At 45.5% G+C, this 22,886-nt stretch overlaps 1 protein-coding gene and 1 long non-coding RNA gene across 3 annotated transcripts in view; one reads left to right on the top strand and one right to left on the bottom strand.

Moving 5' to 3' along the window:
- The first annotated feature begins 1,417 nt into the window (after nucleotides 1-1,417).
- The window catches only part of HLF (HLF transcription factor, PAR bZIP family member), a 35,523-nt gene continuing 14,054 nt past the window's right edge, over nucleotides 1,418-22,886 (top strand). For both annotated transcript variants that reach the window (XR_014855578.1, XM_085077603.1), the window contains exons 1-2: nucleotides 1,418-1,766; nucleotides 2,991-3,326. Coding sequence is in view for 1 of the 2 variants with exons in the window: in XM_085077603.1 (XP_084933729.1) it covers nucleotides 1,661-1,766; nucleotides 2,991-3,326 (442 nt within the window). In the remaining variant the exon portion in view is untranslated. The remainder of the gene's footprint in view (nucleotides 1,767-2,990; nucleotides 3,327-22,886) is intronic.
- LOC146429500 (uncharacterized) lies at nucleotides 2,314-4,285 on the bottom strand. The gene is made up of 2 exons (XR_014855579.1): nucleotides 4,163-4,285; nucleotides 2,314-2,900 (listed from the first exon to the last, which is right to left on the bottom strand). It is a non-coding gene; the product is annotated as an uncharacterized LOC146429500 (long non-coding RNA).

The following is a 22,886-nucleotide window of genomic DNA, read 5'->3' as shown; positions in this document are numbered from 1 at the left end:
GTGCACATAATTTACTATTATTTCCTTCTAGTGAGTATTTATGATTATTTATATTTGTTAATGGTAAAAAGGTGACTTTTGAAGAAAGAGTCATGACTAAACACAGATGGTAACACTTTGCAATATGCCATCCCCCCAAAAAAAACCCAGATGAGAAGAAGGGAGATAGAGATGCCTGCAGGCATCTGAAGGGTGAAGTTACTCTGGGAAGAGTGCAGTTCTTGCACAGCCTGCATGGGCTGAAGGCCTGAGCAGATGGAAAGACAACTGTGCTTGAATTAGGATCTTGGTGAGAGGGGAGGAAAATCCCTTCCAAGAAAAAACAGGGCCTGGGAGTCTTAGTGCAGGACAAGTTGACCATGAGCTGGCAGTGTGCCCTGGGGGCCAGGAGGACAATGGGATACTGGGGGGCACTGGGAAGAGGGTGAGCTCTCCCTCTACTCAGCCCTGAGGAGGCACATCTGGAGTGCTGTGTCCCATTTTGGTCTGCTCAGGACAACAAAGAGCTGCTGGAGAGTGTCCAGCGGAGGCCACAGAGATGATTTGGGGTCTGGAGCATCTCTTTCAAGGAGACTGTGAGGGAGCTGGGCCTGTCTGGTCTGGAGAAGAGACAACTGAGAGTGGATCTCATCAATGCACATAAATAGCTCCAAGGCCAGGAGGATGGGTCCAGAATCTTTTCGGTGGTGCCCAAAGACAGGAAGAGGAAAAATGGCCACAAACTAAAACACAAGAACTTCCACCTGAACACAAGGAAAAGCTTCTTTCCATGGCGAGTGGCAGAGCCCTGGAACAGCTGCCCAGGGAGGGTGTGGAGTCTCCCTTTCTGGAGACATTCCAAACCCACCTGGACACGTTCCTGTGCCACCTGCTCCGGGTGGCCCTGCCTTGGACTGGGTGATCTCCAGAGATCCCTTCCATCCGGAAGGATTCTGTGAGATGGCAGGAACCCTGCTCGTGGTGGTGCCAGCGCTGTCACCTCGGGTGACACCGGCAGAGAGGCGGTGGGAGCTCCGTGGGAAACACCCGCAGACCCCACGGCCGGTTCTGGGATCGCCCGCCCGCCGTGCCCCGCAGCCCGGACCCCTCACACCGCGGCAGCGCCGGGTCCCGCTGCCCGGGGGAGCTGCCACGCTCGGATGCCGCGAGCGGGGTCAAACGTTCAGGCTCATCAACATCTCATTAACACATTCCTCCCGGTTACCGGGGAGACGCTGCGGGCCCGCGGGGAGGGGCTGGGGGGTGTCCCGGGGTCCCCCCACCGGTACCGGCCGCGCGCGTGCCGGGGCGGGGCGCACCGGGGGGCGTGGCCGTTCCAGGGAGGGGCGTGGCCGCCGCGCCAATGGCGGTGCCGTTACCGGGCGTGACGTCAGCGGCGGCGGCGGCTGCACGTGGGCGCGGGGCGGGCGGGCGCAGAGCGGCGCAGAGCGGGCGGCGGGAGCGGCGGCGGCGGAGCAGCTGCGCGGCGGAGGGGCCCGACCCGCGCCCGGTCCGCGCCTGTCCCGCGGCCCCAGCGCCCCTCGCCACCGGCGCTCGGCCCGGCCCCGCGCCCGGCTCACCCGCGCCGCGACAGCGGCCACAGCAAGGGGGAAGGAACCGCTCGCCGCGCAGCTGCCCCCCCGGCCCCCCTCCCCGCCGCCGCGGGCAGCCCCCACCGACCATGTCGCGGCCGCTCCCGCTGAACCCCCCGTTCCTGCCGCCCACCTACGGCGTGCTGAAGTCCCTGCTGGAAAACCCGCTCAAGCTGCCGCTCGCTCACGAAGACGGTGAGGCTTCCCCGGGACCCCTCGCAGCGCTCCCCGGTCCCGCCGTCACTCGGGGACCGCGGCGTCGCTCTCCCTTTTTCCCTTCCCTTGCCCCCCCCGCGTGCTCCCCCGGCCATGGAGCCCCGGGACTGCTCGCTCGGAGCGCTCTGCGGGGAGCCGCGGCCGCCCCGGCCCGAGCTAACGGGACGCGCTCGGCGCTCCCATCGCCGGTCCTGCGGGAGGGACGCCAAGGGCGCTCGGTGCCTCGGGTAAACGGGCTCGGTAAAGGGGGCCGGGGTCCCCATCCCAGCCCCCACAGCAAACCCCTCCCGGGCCCGCGGCCCCCGGTTCAACGGGAGAAAGTTGCGGCTTCCCCGGGAAGCGGAGGCAGCCCGGCAATACCCGCACCGCGAATCGCGAACGGAGCGAGCGCGCACGGAGAGCAGAAACCGGGCGAAGGGCTGGCAGTTCCTGTCTCCTCGGCTTTCCGAGCCCACTGCCAAGCGGCTCGCAGGATTTCACCGGGGCTGTTGTATGAGGTTAAAAATAAAACGCTGCCAATGCTCGGTAGCTGACAGGAAGCTTTATGAGTTCAGATTCTTGCAGATCTTGCAGAGAAATCAGGCGTTTCCCTTCAAAACTGTGCATTGAAATCACTGGAGGCTGTAGAAATGAGGAAGCCTCAGTTTAACTTTTTTTTTGCTTCTGCCTTTGAATTTTTTGTTGCCTCTTGTGCACATCAAAACTGCATTCTGTCAGCCTTTGCCACTGTATGTTAGTAATGTTTAGAAGTGCAGAATTTGAGGACAACTTTGCTTGTGCAAAGACTAGCAAGATCGGGACCTTGGTTTAGAAGAATGACAGGATATCAGATTCCAGGGATTTTAGGCTAAGACTGTTCCTTTTCAACAGAATACATCAACAGCTTCCAGTTTGCTGGAGTACTTAAATGTTTGCTTTTAAGTCTATTGAGTACTTATTGAAACTGACATTCAAAGCCGTGCATGGGGTGGAATTGGTAACTAAAAACAGGGAAATCTCAAAAATATGGTTGGATCCAGTAAAGGTGCTCAGCTGGCATGGCCCCTATGTTCTCTTCCAAGTAGAGTGAGTCAAAGGAGTTATTTTTCTGAAGGGAATATTCCTTTCTTAAACCTGAGAGTACAGCAGAAACAATGGAAATTGTAGTAGCTAAAGTTTTAATTACAGAGCTCTCACATCTTTATTATGTGTTTTTGTTTTAAGCATTCGGTAAAGAAAAAGACAAAGAGAAGAAGTTAGATGATGACAGCACCGGTACCACAGTCCCTCAGTCAGCTTTCTTGGGTCCAACATTATGGGACAAGACACTGCCATACGATGGAGACACTTTCCAGTTGGAATACATGGACCTGGAAGAATTCCTCTCAGAAAATGGCATTCCACCCAGCCCAAACCAGCACGAGCCTAGCCCACACCAGTCAGGTCTCCAGCAAGCTACCTCAGCATCACCTTCTGTCATGGACCTCAGCAGCAGGGCTTCTACTTCAGTCCATCCAGGCATGGTGTCTCAGAACTGCATGCAGAGCCCGGTCAGACCAGGTAAATCAGCCCTTAGAACATCCCTGTGGAATTTGGCATGAACCCCTCCTCCCCACTGTAAATCACTGCTTCTCCCTGTGCAGCTGACAGGCAGCTTAGAGCCCAGAGGATTCCTGTCACTCACACTCCAGAAAATAAAAACAATAGCTCCAGTTATCGCTAAGCTGCTCCACCAGGATTTTTGTTTAAATGATCTAAGGAAAGCTCTGGGAATTCCAAGGAAACTTGGCTATCTTAGTTGGTATCTTAGCTGGTATCTTAGCTGTTAACAAGTAAAAAGACCACAGCCAGAATGGCAAAGATGCCATGGTAAATGAGCAGGGAAAGGGACTGTGAAAGAAAATATTCCTTCAGCCAATATTTGATGTGAGAACACAGGAATGGGCAGTTATTCTGGAGTTAAAGGTTAATGCTTCTTACTTGAAATTTTGGCCGTAATCTTACTCTCTACTGAGCAAAGTAAAATTTGCCACAGGAACTGAGTTTTGGAACGACATTATAATCTTGCTTAAATTGGCATAAACTGAGTGTAACTCTGACCTGAGTTCATAACTTGCATCTGTAGTCACCTTAAGCTTAAGAAAACACCATGGAGTCCAAGGTCTGGTTGTAATGCACAATTCCAGCCTGTTTGATGTCAGTGGAAGTTTTCTATTAGTTTATTAGCACTTGAGATCATCCCTTTAGAGACACCAGTCTGAATCCAGAGGAACTGCTCTGGCTTGACACCAGCATGGCTGAGATCATGGGCAGTGGAAGAGTGTCAGCATTGAAGTTTGGGAAACATGGAGCTTTGCCTTTTTTCTTTAAAAAAAAAAAAAAGTACTTCTGCTCACACGAGGTGTGCTGGAGCAAAGTGTGCTTTTGGCAGCAGGAAACCACTCCTCTCCCTTCTGCTTGATCGTTTGCCATGCTCAGCGTGCGAAGTCATTGTCAGAATCATCTGATAGGGAGGCAAAATAAATAAATAGAGGGACAAAAGTTGTGGAGCAGCATGAAATAGAAATGTCTTACAAGTTTGCAACATTGCTGTCATGTTAAAAAGAAATAAAACACCCCCCAAAGCTCCCCAAACCTGTCAACTGACTCCTTGGCCCCCCATCAGAAGTGTGTGTTTAGTCATGGATTTCATTTACTTACTTTTACTTTGTGTGGATTTGACTTTGCTTTGTGTTTCAGTTTCAAGGCTTTTCATGGTTAACTAATAACTCATAAGGGTGTCCAAAGTTAAAATATATTTGGAGTCGGCAAGAGCAGAACATGAAACCCCTTGCTTTTTCTGAGCCAGCTTTAAAAATAGTGCATATGTGCTACACCGTTTTCTGTCGCTTGTGCACACACAAAATTAAAAGCAGATAATCTGTCCTCATTCTCTTTTTTTTTTCAGAGGAGCCTGGTAGTGAGCCAGGCTTTTAATGATCACCTGTCAGAATTTATTTGTAATCAGCTGTCTGTGTGACTTTTCAACTCATTGATTTTTTTCAGTTTTTCCTGAGCCATTTGCAGCTCAGGGTTACAAACTTATCTCGCTGTGCACTTTTTTACTGTTGTAAAGGACGTTATGTCTCTTGGGGCAGGATAAAACATCTACATTTCCAGGTATTTTTCCCACCACCATTTTGCCCTAACAAGAATAGAATTTTTTTTTTAAATATGTTTTGGGGTTTTTTTTAAAGGGAGCTCATTCCACTTCTTAAATAATATTTTCTTGCCTCCCATTACAGATAGAAATTGTGACTTAATTAACAATAGTCTGGTTTATCATCAGGTCATTGAAATTTTTTTGTGCTGTCATGTGAATATCTTTGACAATCAGTGCTGAAGAGATCATCTCACAGTTTAGCATTTGAGCAAGTTTGAGAATATAACAGTATATATATTTTTTTAAATTTACTAAAAGTGAAAAGGAGCACTTAAGAGTTGTTGTGAAAGTGCCAAGGTAAAGATGCTGCTTTGAAATAGGTATATGTTAAAATCATTGTAATGGAGCCTGTTGGTTAATATAGCTTAAGACATTTAAAATAGATTTTTTTTTTTTATTGTCACATAAAGAAAGGTTTTTATTTGGAGTGAGCTATCATTCCAGTATGCATAGTGTTGTGATTTGTGCTTCTGTAACAAAGCAAAGAACCAGTAGTAGCAAGTATACAATTTCAGTACAAATTAATTCCATGTGACCGTACTACTTTCAGGAAAACGGAATGTTTTAGGTAGCAATCCGAAAAATGCTTCATTGCTGTGGTTTTTGAGTTTTCCCTTGCACTGGGAGCCTCTGTGAGCTTGTGGGGCTGCAGGAAGGGTCAGACCCGTGCTGCTGCCCCTCTGGAGATGGCTGTGCAGTTTGGCACCAGGGGGTCACTTGCAGGTGGTCACAGTGCCACCCTGACTGTGCTCTGCCCGGGGGGACATTCCCCCTGCACGTGGAGCCCCGGCTGGGACTCTGTGACTCAGGGACAGAGCGGGGCTGGGCCGTGGGAGAGAGGCATAAGGAGATTTAATTTTGTGCATGTGTTCCAGCACAAGCCTTATCTGCCCGTTGGAGTGAGTGGTGTTGCCCAAACGTGTTTTGTGCCGTGTCTGGAAGGGATCAGGAGATCTGCACTGGCATTCCCTGTGTGTCATCAGGCTCAGCAAGGCTGTGCTGACCCTGACGTTACCAAAATCCACACTGATTTTTCTTTTCCGCCCCGCCGTTAAAAAAATATAATGGTAACAAAAAGGATCTGTATGAATATAACTCAATTCTGTATTTCCAGCTCAGATTGTCTGGGCAATGGAAAAACGTTCAAGCTCACCAGTTTATCATCCCAAAGAACAAACATCTACTTCCCAGACCTTTCTGCTTAGGGAATGTAGTTACAGCAATTTCTGGTTTTGTTTTGACAAGGGACACAGGGTAATGGCTTGCAAGAGTGGAACCATGTATTCATCTTTCCCAGTGCTGAGTTTGTTAATAAAAACAGTATTTTGATTTATTTTGGCATTGCAGACCAGCATTCATTGTCATGCAGATGCATTTAAAACTTCTGTTTTGTCTTGGTATCGGATGTTGGTAGGTTGGTTGAAATCTATGGTCTCCTCAGAAAAAGGTTTTCAGATTTTCATGAAGCTTTTGAAGTAACCCATTAGTGCAAACACAATTTTTTGGTTCTTCATCTGTTGCACACCTTGTGTAGTGTTTTGGTGGAATTTAAATCTCTGTTTAATTGTGGAGTCCTTAAGGAAATTTGGAGTAATTTTTCGCTGTTTGTGTGTAAAGGGAGGTTTGATATTTTGCAGGTAACTAGTTGGTTTTTACCTGGCTCTTTCTGTGTGTAGCCCTGATGGAGGTGATTGGGGCAGGTACTGTGAAGGGTTTGAAAGGTGGGAATTAGAGAAGCATCAGCTAGGTCTGGTGGAGGACCCTAATTAGAAAGTTTTGGGGATTTTGCGGTTTAGATCTGAATTTTCTGTTTGCCACCAGAGCCTGGGTCGTGGGGCTGTGTCACAGGGATGCTGCTGGCACTGTGATAACCTGATGGTGTTTCTGCCCTGCTTCAAAGGAGGATGGGGCTGTTGGGGGCTCTGAGAGATTTCCCTCCTTTGTGTTCTCTGATGGTGGTTTTCTGTCTGGGTTGCCTGCATGGCTGGGTGCCTTAGACTACTTGCCAAAGATCATTTAAGGGAAGAAAAAAAAAAAAAAGAAAAACAGACTTTGTAATCTGCTGCAGAAATACACCTATGTGCAATATCTGCAAGCCTTCCCTTAAAAAACATAAGTTAGGGACACATTATTTAAAAAGCTGAGAATTGCTTGCATGTGAAGTGCACTTAAACCTCCCACCCCACTAAGAACAGAAATGTTTTTATGAAATGCTGCGGTTTATTCGATCAGCCCAGATATTCTGTCTAGAGTGCAGTATCCATTACCTCTGGCTTTTCACACAAACACCGGGCTGCAGTGACTGACAGCAGGCACCACTGGATGGGTTTGGGTGGGTTTTGGAGCTCTTGTTTGTGACAGGCACAGCAGCAGCTGGGAGAGGCTCGTTCTTGCTCCACGCAGGCTGATCCCGGGATGACTTGGTGCCGGGGCAGCCCCCAAAGGGTGTGTGTGGATTGCAGCCTTCCTTCCCTGCTTTCTTAACGTGACCTCCTCCTCCTGCTCCTCCTCCAGCGCAGCTTGGCAGAGCGCAGGGCAGCATTCCCAGCTGCCAGCTTGTGCGTGGAATCCTCTCCTAAGCTTTAATCATTGTTTACAAGCAGTCCCTGCGTGTCTCCCAGAGGCCAAGGGCGCTCTACCTGCAGCACCAGGAGGGCGCTGGGAATTTCCCGACCTTTGCTCTCCCACGTGCCGGCGGCAATGACCAGCTCCACCATCCGCAGGCTGGTACCAGGAGCTGCTCTTCACATTGAGCCTCACGTGAGGCTGGCTTTGCCTGCAGGACCATGTGCTCCACACACGTGTCCTCGCCCTGTGCAGCCAAGCTCAGCCCAGCTCCGCTCCTGCCGCCCCAAACCCGCTGAGATGGAAGAGCTGCGCCCTGCGCTGCCAAGGAAGTGCGATCTGCAGGCAAAACTGCTTTCTGGATCAAAGGAAGATGCGAAATATATTCAGGCAAATATTAAAAATAGCCTGTCACATGATAACAGGGGGGAAAAAAGTGCTGAACGCACAGGCTTGTTAATGCTGGAAGCAAGAACACTGTGTCGCCTTCGAGAGAGCTAATTTTAATATTCACAGTTAAATGTTGATTATTGGTTAAATAATTGCTTGACTGCGTGAAAGAGCTTGAAGTTAGTTCAGAGTTCAAACAGTAAACAGCGTGAAATAGTCTTGGGTGTTAGGCTGTACTTTTAAATATCCCTGGCCTGATTCTCCAGATCTCTTAGTGCATTTCACTCCATGTCCATACTTAGGAAGAGGAAACAACTAGGATTTGTTTTTGGGTTTTTTTGTCCCCTTAAAGATGTTTCAGTGATTTCTTGAGTGCCAAGTTTTTTACAATTACTTGGAAAAATACAATGTCTTTTTCAGAGCTTTGCTTCCCATCTCGAAAGTGCATTGCAGAGTGATTGAATGGTTCTCAGTGCAGTGATCTGATTTTTTTAAGGAGTGAGTACACCCTGAAGTCTTTCATAAAACAATACATTATAGTGAAGAGAGAAGACCTCATCAGGAGATGTATACAAAGACACTGATATTATCTGATTAGATGGAGCTACTAGGAAACACATTAAATTGTTCAATCTCTACATATTCTTATGACAGCAAATTGGCAGTTGTGGGAGCTGCAGTGGCCAGATTCTGCCAATTAATCTCAGCAATAAGTACTTTGCTCCTCATGTGGTCTCCCTGATTTCTGTATTGCTCAGCAGGCAGGCAGCTTGTTGACTACTCTCTGTCACCTCCCAGGTGGAGCAGCAAAATGTCACCATTCACTCTCTTGTCATTCATCTTTCTGGAATTTTTTTTTAAAGGGGGTAGCAGCTCTCAGTGGCTGGTGGAGTTTTTATAGGATGAAAGGACTTAGTCAACATCAGTAAAAAGGACTGTAGAGAGCATTATGAAATCAGAAGTTTGGTTGCCTGGCAGTACTCTATGGAGCTGTTTAGTATTTATATCACACAAACATGAGCATAGGTTTCCTCTTTTTTTGAAGTCTTCCTTTCATAACAAATAAAGTATATTTTCAATATTTTGTCTGAATTTCACAGAAGACTGGCGATGAGAAAAAAATAAGTTATACTCGAGAAAAACTGTGGGTTGATCTCTTCTACATCAAGTAGACAATAAAAGCTCTGAAAAAAAAACCAACATTTCCTTAAACCTCCAATTAATTGACTAAATTATACATAATCACTTGGTATAGAAAATGAGTGTAAAATGCACAACTGTGTTAAAATGAATGTGTGACAAACAGATATTTTTTAGCTTATCTTTTTTTTTTAATGAACAAATGGTGACAAAGAAGCTCTCTGTTTATCACAAAGCTGAATTTGGTCTTGAGAACTTGAGAGCTGCAGTATGGAGAACTAACACAGGTAGGTTAGGCATCATGTGTTGCAACATTTTTTTTAAATTTTCTTTTATTCTGGTGCTCTTCACAGCTCTTCAGCTTTGCATGACTGAGGTGCTATCCATCAAGTTTTAAACAAATGCATATTACTTACTGTTCAAGCTCTCACATTTCTGACACACTTGAAGGTCTTGTACAGTTCTGCTTCCCCTGTCCCATTCTCTCAAGTGAGTTTTGCCAGGGCTAAATTTGGCCCAGATTTTCATTGTGTGCCATCCAACACCATTGCTTAGCTCCTCTGATGTGGTAATCTCTTGCTTCGGGGGTCTCTGCTCAACTTTGAGAGAAACAGCTCTAGCTCTTCATCCCACTGGCATTATTCTCTTGTTCATATGACTTGGGATTTAATGAGAACAGGCACTGAACATCTTGGAGCTCTTTGTTTTGGTGTGTGGCTGTTGTAGGAGGAAATTAAAAAATCCAAATTGCATTAGGGTTCTAGAAAACTCAGCTCCTTGTTAACTGGAACACAAATGTAGATTACTACTCAAAACAGGAACCCACAGATGGATGCATCAGTATGTGTTTCCTACAAGCAGAAGCTACAGTGAACTGGAGCAATAACTCACCTGTAACCAAATATCATCCTCAGAAATGTAGGTGTGTAGGCAGAGAAGCAAAAATGCAGAGTTTGGCAAAGATTTGTTGAAGAGGGAGAATGGTTTTTAAAAAAAAAGCATTCTTTTCCAATTAGCCTTAGGGAGCTCAGCTTGCTGTAAATTCTTTGTTCTGGAACATGGCTATGGACAATAGGTCAAAGATTAAGTAATTCATTACAGAACTGGTTGGTCCTTCTGAATTTAATAAACAAATGAATGAACAGGGGTCTCTGTCCACAGCAAGATCAGTTAATTTGTGTGGCAGTGATTGGATCTTAAGTTTTATTTAAAACACTTGCAAGATCTCCCTGCTCACTTAATGTCTATGTGGACATCAATGTCTTTGAGGTGACCTGGAGAAATTAATTGTGGAGAGGAAGGAAACTAAATTGCATTTGGAAAAAAATGAAGGAACAACATGAAACTTCACAAAATACTGCAGAAATGCATTTAATGGAGGAATCAATATTTTTTGGACAGCAAGATTATTGAAATAACATCCCTAAACCCTCTTGTAGAAGAGCACATTGCACAAGGCTGCAGAACATAAAGCACAGACTCAAGGCCAGTGCTGAAGCAGAGGAGATGACTTAAAACATCTCAGTCATTTTTACAAACTCATCATTGCAACATTTGGAAATGAATCTTATTCCAGCAAGAAGTCTGCTTTAAAAAACCAGCTGTGCTCTTGGCTCAGTAATGCTTAGTAAGTAGGATCTAAGCACTCAACCCCAAATCCTGTTCCTCATCAAAACAGAGAGGGTTAAACTGAATTTGAAGGGCCCTGCAGCTCCAGCCTTTCAGTGGGGCTTTGGAACTCTTCTGGGCATGGAACTCCTGCAGCTTCTGCTTGCTGGGAGAGATGAACAGGGGGGTATTTTTTTTTCCTGGTTTTTTCTATGGAAGCAACCCAAATCTGGTCATGCTAGGTGTGTATGGCCTCTTGCCTGTTTCTGCTTGCTGATTTTTGAGTATATCGGCTGATTTTAACGAAGTGTAGCAAAAAAGTTGTGATTCTGGAGAATAATTACAGTCCTGAAATTTCATGGAAATAAATGAGTGGATGTGTGAGTGGATATAGGATGGGGATGTGTTGCTGAGCAGGAAGAGTAATGCAAATGTGCGTTTTCTACATCAGAAAATTTACATAAGACCTTTAAAATGCCTGATCTGTGTGAAGTGCTTCTAGAAAAGCTGACACCCTTTTAGACACCATGAGATGCCAATTCACTTTGAGAAAAGAATCTGTGAGAAACCAAATTTAATTGGTTTAGTGTGTGTTGGAGGGAGGGGGTCACAGACTTTTTCCATCATTCTTCTTCCTTGGAAGTCATCAGTTTCTCGGGTTCAGTGATTAGATGAGACTCAGAGGTTTCATTTAAAAAGAGAATTTAGAAAATGAGCTCTGCGGTTTGTAAGCAAGATCTTGGAAGTTCTGATCCTGGATGATGGAATGGTCTTGATCCTCTCTGAAGCCAAGCACAGTTATTTTACCGAAAAAATTTCAGGACTTTTATGCAATCTTGCTCTATCCTCTTCCTTGTGCAGCAGAGCCACCCTAGCTCTGCTGCCTCGTGTGAAGCTACCTTGCAGTGATTTGACTCCAGATTTGATGGCTCTGACCACAATTCCTGCAGTGTCACACGCGGGCAGCTGCCCAAGTGACCTTGTGCACGCATCCCGCCGCTCATCCTGCCCTGCACACCCAGCTGGCTGCCTCTAATCTGGGAAACTTTCCACCCTGCCACCAGGGTCTGGGCTGCAGGGAGGTCAGGAGTGGCAGAGGAACAGGGGACAGTGAGAGTGGGCTAAAAATGTTGAGGGATCAAGGAGGAAAAGTAGGTCGTGGCAGGGTACGAGTGCTGGGAGGAGGGCTGGGGGAGCACGGGCGAGGGGGAAGATTTGTTTTCCTATTGGCTTTTCAAAGTTGTGCAATTTAAGAATTGGATTAACCTGATATGACTTTGTTTTTCTGCCAGATTAGATATGTTGAGTTTCTTGGCATTGTGAATTGTACAGTACATTGTGTGCTGTAAAATATGGGTGTGTCGGGATGGAGCTGCAGTGACACAACTCGCTCTTGGTGTAATGCAGCACTGCTGGGTGGACCCTTCTGCTCCCTCTCCCCCAAAACATCCTTGGTAGGGCATTTACAAACCTGAGAGAACATCTCTGTGTCCCCACATTCTGTTTTCAGCACAGCATGAAGACATTTCAGTACCGTTTCTGATAAAGTAACACTTACCTGAGGCCCAAGAGCCTGTTTAGTCTGGCCATGGCATATGCAATATGAGGATATCTTTAAAAAAGAAAAAAAACTCTTTGAAAAGACACTCAAGAGTCTCTTCCTGCTTCCTCAGGATTAAGTTGGAGAAAGTTTGTTGGGAAATGTTGCAATTTTTTTTGTCTGCCTTTTTTTCCCCTGATGTGTCTAAAACAGTGCCTTCAGCTTAGCTTTTGGAGAATGAAAAAGCAGATACAGATCTGAAATAACTGCAACTGCTGAGCTCACTGTTGTTTGAAGTACACCACAGCAGCGTATCAATGTCAAAGTAAAATTTTCACAGTGGTATCTGTTTGCTCAATGGTTTTGGGTTTGTTTGGTTTTTGGTGCTGCATTCATCCTGAGATAATTTAGTTTGGTGTAAACTTTTTATACGCTGGGCTTGCCCCGTGAAACAGCCCAATTCTCTCTGCTTATTGCTGGGTGAGGGTGGAGTCCTAAAGAAGGGTGGCCAGAATCCCAGCCCTGTCCAGCTGGGTGATCGCTGCTCTGATTAATAAAGAGCATGCAGATTTTGGGGAGTGAAACTACAAATGCCTTGGGGCACTGTTGTTTAATTCCCACTCTGGTTTTCCAGACTTTTCCAGGGACCTGAGCAGGTTAGTCACGAGGGACTGACCATAGCATGGCCTTTGTCACCAGCTGTCCAAGGCCTGCCCTCTTTCAAGAGTTGTCCACAGACAACTGAGGAGTTCTGTCTCTGCTTGTAGTGAAGATTGTTTCTCCTGGAAGAGAAGAGTGTAAATAGCAAATGAGGTTAATAAATCACATATCTAGATTGTGTCATGCTCCTCAGGCATGTGTTATTACCGTGCCTTACTCTAGTAATTCACAAAGGCAAAAAGCCCCAGGGCTTGCTCACGAGCTGAAGGTGTTTCTGGAGTTGTAGAGCATTTTTGAACTGTTTCTGGTGTGATAGAACTTTTTTTTGAGAGCAACAGCAATGCAGTAAAATGGAGCAGGAAGTTGACCTTGTGAACACCTGCATCGCTCAGCTCTGTACTTACATGAGAGAATTAGGGAAGAGTGCAGCACATTTCAAGTTAACCTGCATATCTACCTTCTGAGGAGGTTAAACCACAAGCCTTCACTAACAGATGTTGGACAGCTGTGGTTTGGGTGTCTGCTTGAAACGCTTTGGCTGTTGGTGCCTTGGCACTTAAAAAATCAGGGCATGGATTGTCCAGACTCCAAGGGCTGGTGTTGATGCACCCATAATCACGTGGCTGACCTTTCAGTTGGACCAGGCTCATCACCAGGTTTAAGAAGCACTTTTCCAGAGTCTCTTATCTGCTCAATTTTCTCAGTGCGACACGGTTGATGTCATTGTTGGAAATTGTGGTAGTCTCTGTCTGGAAGCTGTTCTGAACACGTGAAAAGGAGTCATTAGCCAAGGAGAGGGAAAGAGCTGGAGGTGTAATTGTCAACTCGTGTGCGTCTCTGATTTCACCAGGTGCTGCACGTGTCTGCTTTATCCATTTATTTCTGTTAGAAAGTAAACAAATCTCACTTTTCCTACATACTCTGGTGACTGCTTCAGACGAGTTGCTCTTATCTGCAGCAGGGATGTACTCCTGAGGTCTTGTGTTTGGGGGCTTTTCTTTCTGCACCCACATGTAACCTGCTCTCAGGGATCATGTGCAGCTCTGGGGATGCTGTTTGTCTCTTCATTATTATCACTGCTATCAAAATACAGCACCTGATCACGGGGCAGCTGTTATCCCACGTTTTTCAGGTTGAATCCCGGTTGTGTCTCACTTCATGGGTGTTTCTCATTGTTCAGCAGTGGCTGTTCCAGGGCTGTCTGCACAGTTCAGCCACATCTCACAGTCTGAACCCTGGAGGATGTGCACTGAGCCACATCCTGGCAGGCCTGAGCACCTCTGAGTCTCCTCAGTGTGGACCTCAAAATCACCCAGCATTTTGCATTTTTGAAACACTGATGGGTAGCTCTCAATCCTCTCCAATGAAGAATTTCCAGCGCTTTTTCCAAACCAGGCTCTCTCAGATCCTTGCAGGAGCTGGTGGTGTGTAACTCCAGTGGAGTTAACACCTCATTAAAATCCACCACTGGCAATTCTAACCTTTGAGCAAACTCCTCAAGCAATTCCTTTGCTGCCCTTCAGTTAGCAGCCCGTGGCTTGTTGTTTCCCACTTTCTCACGTTTTCCCAAGCCGCTGGTGTGCTCAGTCTGAAGATCACATTTACCCAACACAAGGAAATCAGCTTGGCCCGACGAGCTTCTCCATCACGTGGCTGCAAATGTGTTCACTCTGTTCTGCCAGATTATGGCTGGCTGAGCAAAATACAGTGAAGCTCTGGGCTGCTGGCCAAGCTTTTATTTCAGTTTGGAGCTTACAGCCACATATTTGCTATTTGGCAGGACATCCACTGGGGTATATTTGGATAGTAATCTAGCATTGTTTTGCTGGTTTTTTCTTTTCCTTTTCTTTCTTTCTTTTTTTTTTTTTAATGCACACAGATAGTATAATCCCAACACTTTGTCCAGCCTGCCTGAGATTTCTCAGTGTGCACCGTTATGTGTGTGCACTCAGAACGTGTAGCCGTGACCTTTGATAAATATAAGTCAAAGCAATTAACTTTCTTTTATTGAAAAATGCTGGATGTCCTACTCTTTGCCCCCTCTGTGCCGATAACAGAGCTGTGTTGTTACTCTTTCCAAGATCAAAAGCTTCACTAGGGTTTGATTGAAGTCCAATTATGGAAGGAAGTAACTGTGCTGGAGCCCTGAAAATAGCAGTAATTGTTAAAATAATAAAGTGTGTCCTTGTGTGTCTTTATAATATTTAAAACTTCTTTTGGGGTGGAAGGGGGTGGCTTTCCTCTAGCTTTAAAATGAAAATATTCGCAAATGTCTTGGGAAAATAGGAGTGTGCTGTTAGAAGAACAAGTATCCCTCTCTGGATTTCTTCCTTCAGTTCTGTTCTCCACCCCAAGTTGCCTTCCTCAGAAGCTGTTTGCATGCAGCCTGACTCATGCAGGAAAATAAAGCTGGATTTGATTTTTAACTGTATGGGAGGCTTTGGGGTTGGGGGGATAAAAGCTTTATGATGCAAACTCCTTTATTTCTCTATGAAACAAAAACGGGCTTTTCAAAGTGCAGCGTGGTTTGGAAAGTTGGCTCTGGGTTTGAAACCCCAACATCTCTGAGGGCACCCTTGTGTGAAAAAGCAGTACAAAAAGCCATAATGCTTGGGGAGGAGGTTCAAAGCACGAGGGCAAGAGGCAATGTTCCTGTCATCTTCCAAAGGGACATCACTCTTCCAGTTTGTGTGGAGGAGTTTGGTTTAGATGGATGGTATTGAGCCTTGAATTGTGGAGTTTTGGTGACTTTATCAAAAACTTTGAGCTGTCTCTGAACAGATCAACACTGACAAAGCTGAAATACTTTTTCCCCAACCTGTACATTGTTGTTTAGCATCTAAATATGTTTTTGCTTCCTCTTAGTCTTTCCTGCATCCTCAGAGAGGAGGGAACCTGGGAGAAAGCCCAGTGGTGAGACTCTCATCTGGAGTCAACTGGCAGAGCTTCAGCAAGGCAGAGCTTTGGGTGTTGATCTGAAAACTCAGCATGTCTCAATGCCTATTTTCCAGTTGCAGTGTTGAGTTAATTGAGACATCATTGTGAATAAATAGAAATGAAGAGATAATATGGAAAGTGATTGCCATAAGTCTGCTTTGGTGATTGTACAGCTGGGACTGGTTTGAAATTACAGCAGGATTTTACCAGGGTTTGGTTCTGTTTGTTTTGGTTTGTTTAACTCACGTGCTTGCACACACATCTGATACAGGTAGGACAAGATAATCCTCATGTGAAAATCAATCCTTGTGTACTTTTATTTCAGCCAGCTGGACTCTGAATCACTAAGTACTTGAATAAAATCTTTGCATTACAGATAAATGGTATCAAGTAATAAACCCAGAGGATTGTACAGAGCAGGACTAGAATTTTCTTGGCCCCTTAAATTATTAGGACAGAACCTGTGAATTTATTAATTTTAATTTTACTGTTGCACTTTCTGCACTGCAGTAAAAATTATTTAGTCTTTGTTTTTTCCTTTAAACTCATCTATTTATCCTCACCATAAGACATCTTTATGTATATAACATCTCTTAAATACTTTGCATTTTCATCTCCCTGCTCTTACTGGGTTTGGATGGATCTTTGGAATACAAACTGCTTCATTGCCTTCTGGAAATTTTTAGTTATCAGAAGGCTTAGCAAGGGGTGCCCTGTTGGTGTTTATCTACTCTGCAGCTCAAGCCGCTCTCAGAAACAGCCCTGGCTGATCTCGAGGAGCTGCTGAAACTCATCCAGCAGGTTCCTGCTCACCAATTATCCAGTTCAGCAGAAAGAGGAAAGGTGTTTGTCTTGCTTGTGGTTTTCTCTTCGCTGAGTTTAACGCGTTTTTCCCCAAGGCTGAGGAGCTGTGGGTGTGTAACGTGGCAATAGCAGCAGGGAGAGTTGGGGGAGAGGTGATCTCTGACTTTGCACACTAAAACACACCAGGATTGCATCCCTCAGGTGGGACAGACAGACAGCCTCCAGCATAAACCTACAGCATTCCCATTCTTAGCTGAGTCCTACCCAGTGTCCCTCAACCAGCTTTTTGTCTCGCATTTTAACAAAATCTTAAGAAAATAAAAGAAATTCCCCCCTCCAACCAAGCCCCTCCCTACTCCAAACCCAATAATGAATGTTTCATCGCTGCCAGAGCAAATTTGTTGATTCCCAAACACTCCTACTGTGTCTTGGTTGGAACACTTAAATTGCTTGCATAATAAGTGCTGGGGATAATATAAAAAAAGCTCTTTCTAGTAGAGTTCTGGTTTTCAGTACATAATATAAGAATAAATAAATGCTCAGATGATAGCAGACAGCTGGGTTGTCCACATCTGACTGTCTTCTGCATTGATTTTTAAGACAGGCCATGTGCATGGCTGCTTGCTGGCTATCAATACCAGATGTGGCTGCTTGGAATTCAGAGGGATTGTCAAGTGACAGTGCAGTTGTGAAACAAATAATTTTGCTCATGATTACTGAATATAGTAAATGAGTGGGTAGGATAAAGTGAAGAGATATTCTCAATTCCAGTAGGGAACAAGAGGATTCAATGGCTTTCCTGACTGCCATTAACAAACAGTGACTTGGTGAATGTTTTTCTTTTTTCCTTCCTACCTCCTGCCCAAGGCATTGGCTCCATGAGCAGCACAACCTCCATGGTTTCTCTCATGTGTAACAAGGCTCCTGCAGCCAGGGAGGGAAGAGCTTCTTTTATCCACATTGTTTGCACAGAGCTTGTTGGTAGCACGTGTGGATGCCTCGCTGCCAGGTTTGTTGGGAATTGGCCAATGATTTCCCAAGCTTTTGGGAGGGGGCTGGGCAGATGTGCCCAATTTTTGGGAAATTGAGCTAAAGAGCAACTGTCAAGTACTGGGGGCACTGAAATGAGGTTTGCAAAGCAACAGAAGGAACTGATGGGCCATTTGATATCTTAATTCTGTACATGGCCATTGACCAGGTGCACAGTCCTTGCCCACAGGTTGGATCCACACTGGCAGATTCCATCTGCCCAGGACCTGTCTGGAGCACTGAAGTGTAATTTGGTGACTGCACTGATTGCTTTGGAAGTGGCTGGAAATGCTCAGGAAGAAGTATCAAAGAAGATCAAAATACTCATCAGCTTAGGCTGTGGCAGAGCTTGATCTGGATGTCTGAGCTGTGCTGGCTCAGAGGTCTGTGAAATAACCTTTGACTATAGGTAGGGCTTTTCTTTCGTTCCCTGAGTAGCCTGAGGGTTTAACTGAATATTTACTACTGTTCTGCATTGCTTTTTATATTTTTTTAAGGAAGATCCATGAGTGCATGAGTTGGAATGCATGTTAATAACAAAAATTGAGCAGAGCCTTTCCATCATCAGGATTTTATTGAGTTTTGCTGGTGCATTGAACTCTCAAAGACCTTTTTCAGGCAGCAAAATGGAGGCAAAAGAGGTAGAGCCAAATTCTGGGGCTACTGAGCACGGCAGGTGCAAAGCTGGGTGACCACCTTGTCCCTGGCAGCTTGGACAAACCCTCTGGACCAGGTAGGGGTCAGTTGGGACTTCTGCTTCAGTAGGTGATTCTTCCAGGCTGCAGGTAAAGCAGGTGAGGGCTGGGGCTGTGCTGTGGGTGGGCAGCAGCACCTGAGCTGGGTGTGAGTGGTGTGGAATGCAGGTGCACACACAGCCTGGGCATGAGGAAGCAAAATATTTTCACCTATGAATAGCTGAGTTAGTTCTGCTGAAGCGCACAGGGTTAGCTCCTGTAGAGAGGACACATTAAAGGTGGTGTGAAACATCTTTATGTGAGACCAGCTCTTAATTTGTTTCTGAAAATCTGGAGCACCACAAATCTGTCAGTGCCGTTTTCTTTATTCCTTCTGCATTTGTAAAAGAACAAATAAGTGTTCTGTAAGCTTTGCTACATTTTAAAGAAATACCATTTATATGACACAGCTCTATTTTGTGTAATTTTTTCATATCCAAAATACAGAGGGCTTTAGAATAGATGAAGAAAAGCTGCATATCTGAGTTTAAGATAAAATAAGATGATCCCTGTGACAGAGACAGCAGAAATGATGTGATACGACAGTTGCTGTAGCAACACCACCTACTTCATGAAAATCAGAGTTAACAGGAGTGTAAAAGGTAAAGCCCACATAATTTTCCAAGCCTATGAATTGCTGCTGCCCTCAGCCTGCAGTGCTTTCCAGCTCTCCAGTACTTCTCCTTCCATGTGGGCACAGAATAATCACCTTTTTCCACATGGCCAACTCCTGCAGAGCCCATCCTGAGCTGAGCAGGGCACACAGTGGGAGTTCTGCAGGTGACCTGGGAATAAGAGGGAAAGAACATGAAGGATTTTGTTCTGTCCTGTCCTTCCCTCAAATCCTCTCAAAAGCTCTGGGCAACAATACATTGTAAGGTCTGTGCTGTCTCCACAGAGAATGGGACAACCACCAGTGTAAAAAGGAAACCAAGCAGTCAGTTTACCTCTGTGAGACTCAGCTTGTAAAGCACTGGTGTGTTTGATATGAATTGTTATTTTAGACACAGAAGGTCTCAGGTAAAAGGGTACTTTCCCCCCTCCCAAATAAATCCAAATTAGTGGTGCTCCATACCTCTGCATTTACAAAATGCAGACTTCCATGGTTAAAAGCTCCCATCTGCAGTGAACTGATCAATGATTGGCCAGTGCACATTAGCCTAGAGGTTTCACCAAAATATGTTCTTATTTTTAATTTTAAATGTATTGAGTTTAATATGTTAATGTTTTTTATCATTAATTGGCAGTGGAGAGCCATGCTGTGTGTGATAGCAAAAGTAAAATCTTTATTCCTTGTGGATTTGAGGAAAAGTTTAGAAGAAAGGGCAGTCTCATATGGAGTCAAGTCTTTCTGATCCCTTTTGCTGAGCTGCCTCCTGAAGGCATCAGAGTAAAGCACTGCTTAATAAATGAGAGGAGGTTTGCTTTTTGTGTCTTGGGGCATTTTAATGTAATTTTTGACATAGTTCACAGTCTTCACAGGTTCAGCATGCCTGTTGCATTGACAACATGCATAGCAGTGTGTTCAGAGGCTTAGTTCAGGGCTGTGGGCAGTTTGCAGAGGAGGTCACAAGAAGGAAAATAAGTATTAGAATTCCAGGATTTCTTCAAGAGATTTTCCATCACCATCCTTTTTCACTGCCTCTGTTTTTAAAAGATAAACCCACAGGTTTTGGTGCATGTTACTCTGTCTGGTCTATGTGAGTGCTGCTGTGAGGCACAGAAATCTCTGCAGGCATTAGTTTGGGGTTGGAGTTTCCTCACCAGAGCTATTTCTTGCCATTTTCTGGTGCTCAGTGACTCCCTCACGTTTAGAAGTGAATTTATCAGTGCCCTGCCCAGTGTTCAGTGCTGCAATTTCTTTTCATTGTCCTTGCCTTTTGAAGTTACCTGATTTTGCCTGTGTCTCACGTGCCACCAAAACCTGTTTTATTCAGCAGCTGTAAGGAAGTAGCTACAGACACAGAGGTAACATCCATATTCAGCAGCCTGTTCTCCTGGAATTTTCCCTGAGTGTTGATGTGTTCCCTTCCTTCCTCTGACCCCTTTTTCAGGCTACCCAGGCCTGATGCATCTCTGCAGTTTATAAAGGGAGATAAATGCATCAACAGAGAAAAAGCTACAACCACACACCCTTTGTGGTGCTCCTTGAGAATAAAACTAGTATATAAAAGCAAGTTAGACCTCTGCAGTTATCGGGTTGTAACAACCCAAGTATAATTTTTCAGGTTTTGCTGTTTGTTTGGGGTTGTTTTTTTTCCAAAACATATTAGAGGATCCTAATTTAAGGCAGGGAGAAAATAAAATGTACTCAGGCTTCCTTAGAAGGTTATGGGAACAGTGTGTTCCCATTCTGGTAGCTCTGATTCTTAAAACGTGATTATTTTATACACATCACCCTCTATAAATTGTCACATAAAGAGTGTGCTTTGTTTCAATGAAACATAAAATGAAAAAAGTGTAAAAAGGAAAAAAAAAAAGTAAAAATAAAACCAGTTCCGATTTGTGTGCAGAGAGCAGATCAAAAGAGGAGAGGAGATTTGCAAGTTCCTGTAACTCTGCCCAGTGACCTCTTTTCCTTCAGGGATGTATTCCAGTGCTGCTGATAGCATCTGTTGTCTGTCTCTCGGGCTCCCCATTCGCTGCCCGTGGGGAGGCAGAGGAAATGCACCTGCTTCACGTGGCTCTTCCATGCCAGCTGAAACCTCCCTGGCCGTGTTTTGGTGACACACCCAGGCAGAGCAGGGCTGGGGTACCAGCAATGGGTAGCACATCCATGAGTCACGGGTGGCATGTGCTGTCAGGATTGCAGGAGGGCTCTTTGCAAGACCTGTTTACTGGCAGTGTGCTGTCCTAGATAGGCAAATAAACACAACAATGGCACAGGGACTGGCTTGCTCTGCAGCCTTGCAGAGCACATTGGCAGTGGCACAGACACGTCTTGAGGACAAGCGTTGTCTTTGTTTTGAGCAGAATTCCACGTGAGGGCACGTTTATGGATGGTGAGACTGAGGCAAGGTGAGGGAGCAAGGGACAGGACAAGGAAATGGCTTCAAGATACACCAGGGGAGGTTCAGGTTGGATGGCAGAAGAATTTCTTCACTGGAAGGGTGGTTTGGCATTGAAAGGGGCTGCCCAAGGAGGTTTAGAATCCCCATCCCTGGAGGTGTCCAAGGAAGGCCTGGCTGTGCCACTCAGTGCTCTGGGCTGGGGACAAGGTAGGGATGAAGCACAGAATGATTCTGGAGGGCTTTTGCAACCTAAATGATTCTATAATTGTGCCATATGAGGCTGTTACCTAATGCCAGAGGCTTATCTATAACCCTCTGGTGATTGGTTTGTTAAAGCTGACTACATAATTGTCCAAAATGGATGTTTTTGTCTCCTTCAGAGCAGGTTGACAGTTCTGATGCTTCTCTGGAACCTTCCCTTTGAGTAAAGAAAGAACTAATAATACTTTTCAAGGAACCTCACTGTATGTGAATTGCCAGGTAATGAAAATGTGCCAAAGGATGCCGAGAGACTCCAGTGTACCAGAGAATATGAGCATCTTGAACTGAGACATGCTTCTAAGCCAAGTGTAAATTTAAATTAAATATCAGTGTGAATGTTCTTCCCTGCAGCTCCTCTTCAGGCCCTGTCCCCACTGAATTCCATCTTGGCCAATCTTTGTAAGGAAAGCAGCATCCTACAAAAAAAAAAAAAAAAGCAGAAAGGCATTTAGGAATGCTGTGAATTTCATGCTTTTGAAGAGTTTGAAAATCCCTGTGCAGTGTCCAGGGAGCAGGATCAAACCCTCTGTTTCTCCATGTAGCACTTCTGCAAGGGAATTGTTCAGAACAGGAGCAACTACTGTTAGGCATCTTGCAGGGGTAGTTTGGGAGGGGATAAATGTTAGATTTCCTGGTTGTTTCCAGAGATGGGGCCTTGTTGAGCTCATTGAGTGCTGCTAAGGTCAAGGAAGGGCTTTCAGAGTATGGATCTTACAGGAGAGTCTTCGTCCAGGAGACGTGGTGGAAAAATTCTACCTGCTGGCGCCTCCTATTTGTCTTTTTATTGCTTCTGAAGAGCAGAACGTGGCTGCCCCAGCAGTCACAGTGTGTTCATGCACTCCATGCTAACCACAGGCTGCAAGTCAAGCCCTCAAAGATCTGCAAACACACATGTGCAGCCTCAGATACAAACCCCCTTGCTTGGAAATGCAGGCTTTAATTACATTATATCCTCTCTTTCCCCTTTCCCCATTCTGCCTGCAGAGCTCAGACCGGCTCTGGGCTGACTCTGGCCGTTTCAGGAAGGAAGTGGTTGTCTGTAGGATCTTGGATCTTGACCTCATTTGCTGCAGATGTGAGAGGATGCAGGGAACGGCGGGAGAAGGGAAAATCTGGCAGGAAGGACAGAAGGATTTTGTCTGGAGAGACTGGACTTTGCATGAAGTTTCAGCAGAATTCTGAACAATTAATTTGATGTTGTGGATGTGTCACAGCACGTGTTTGCTTCCTTTTCTGTGA

Source organism: Lichenostomus cassidix, chromosome 18 (genome assembly GCF_008360975.1).
Source record: "Lichenostomus cassidix isolate B80296 chromosome 18, HeHo_3.0, whole genome shotgun sequence".
In the NCBI taxonomy this organism is placed as follows: Eukaryota; Metazoa; Chordata; class Aves; order Passeriformes; family Meliphagidae; genus Lichenostomus; species Lichenostomus cassidix.
The sequence above is the reverse complement of the archived record's forward strand: the minus strand, read 5'-3'. Positions and strand labels throughout refer to the sequence as shown.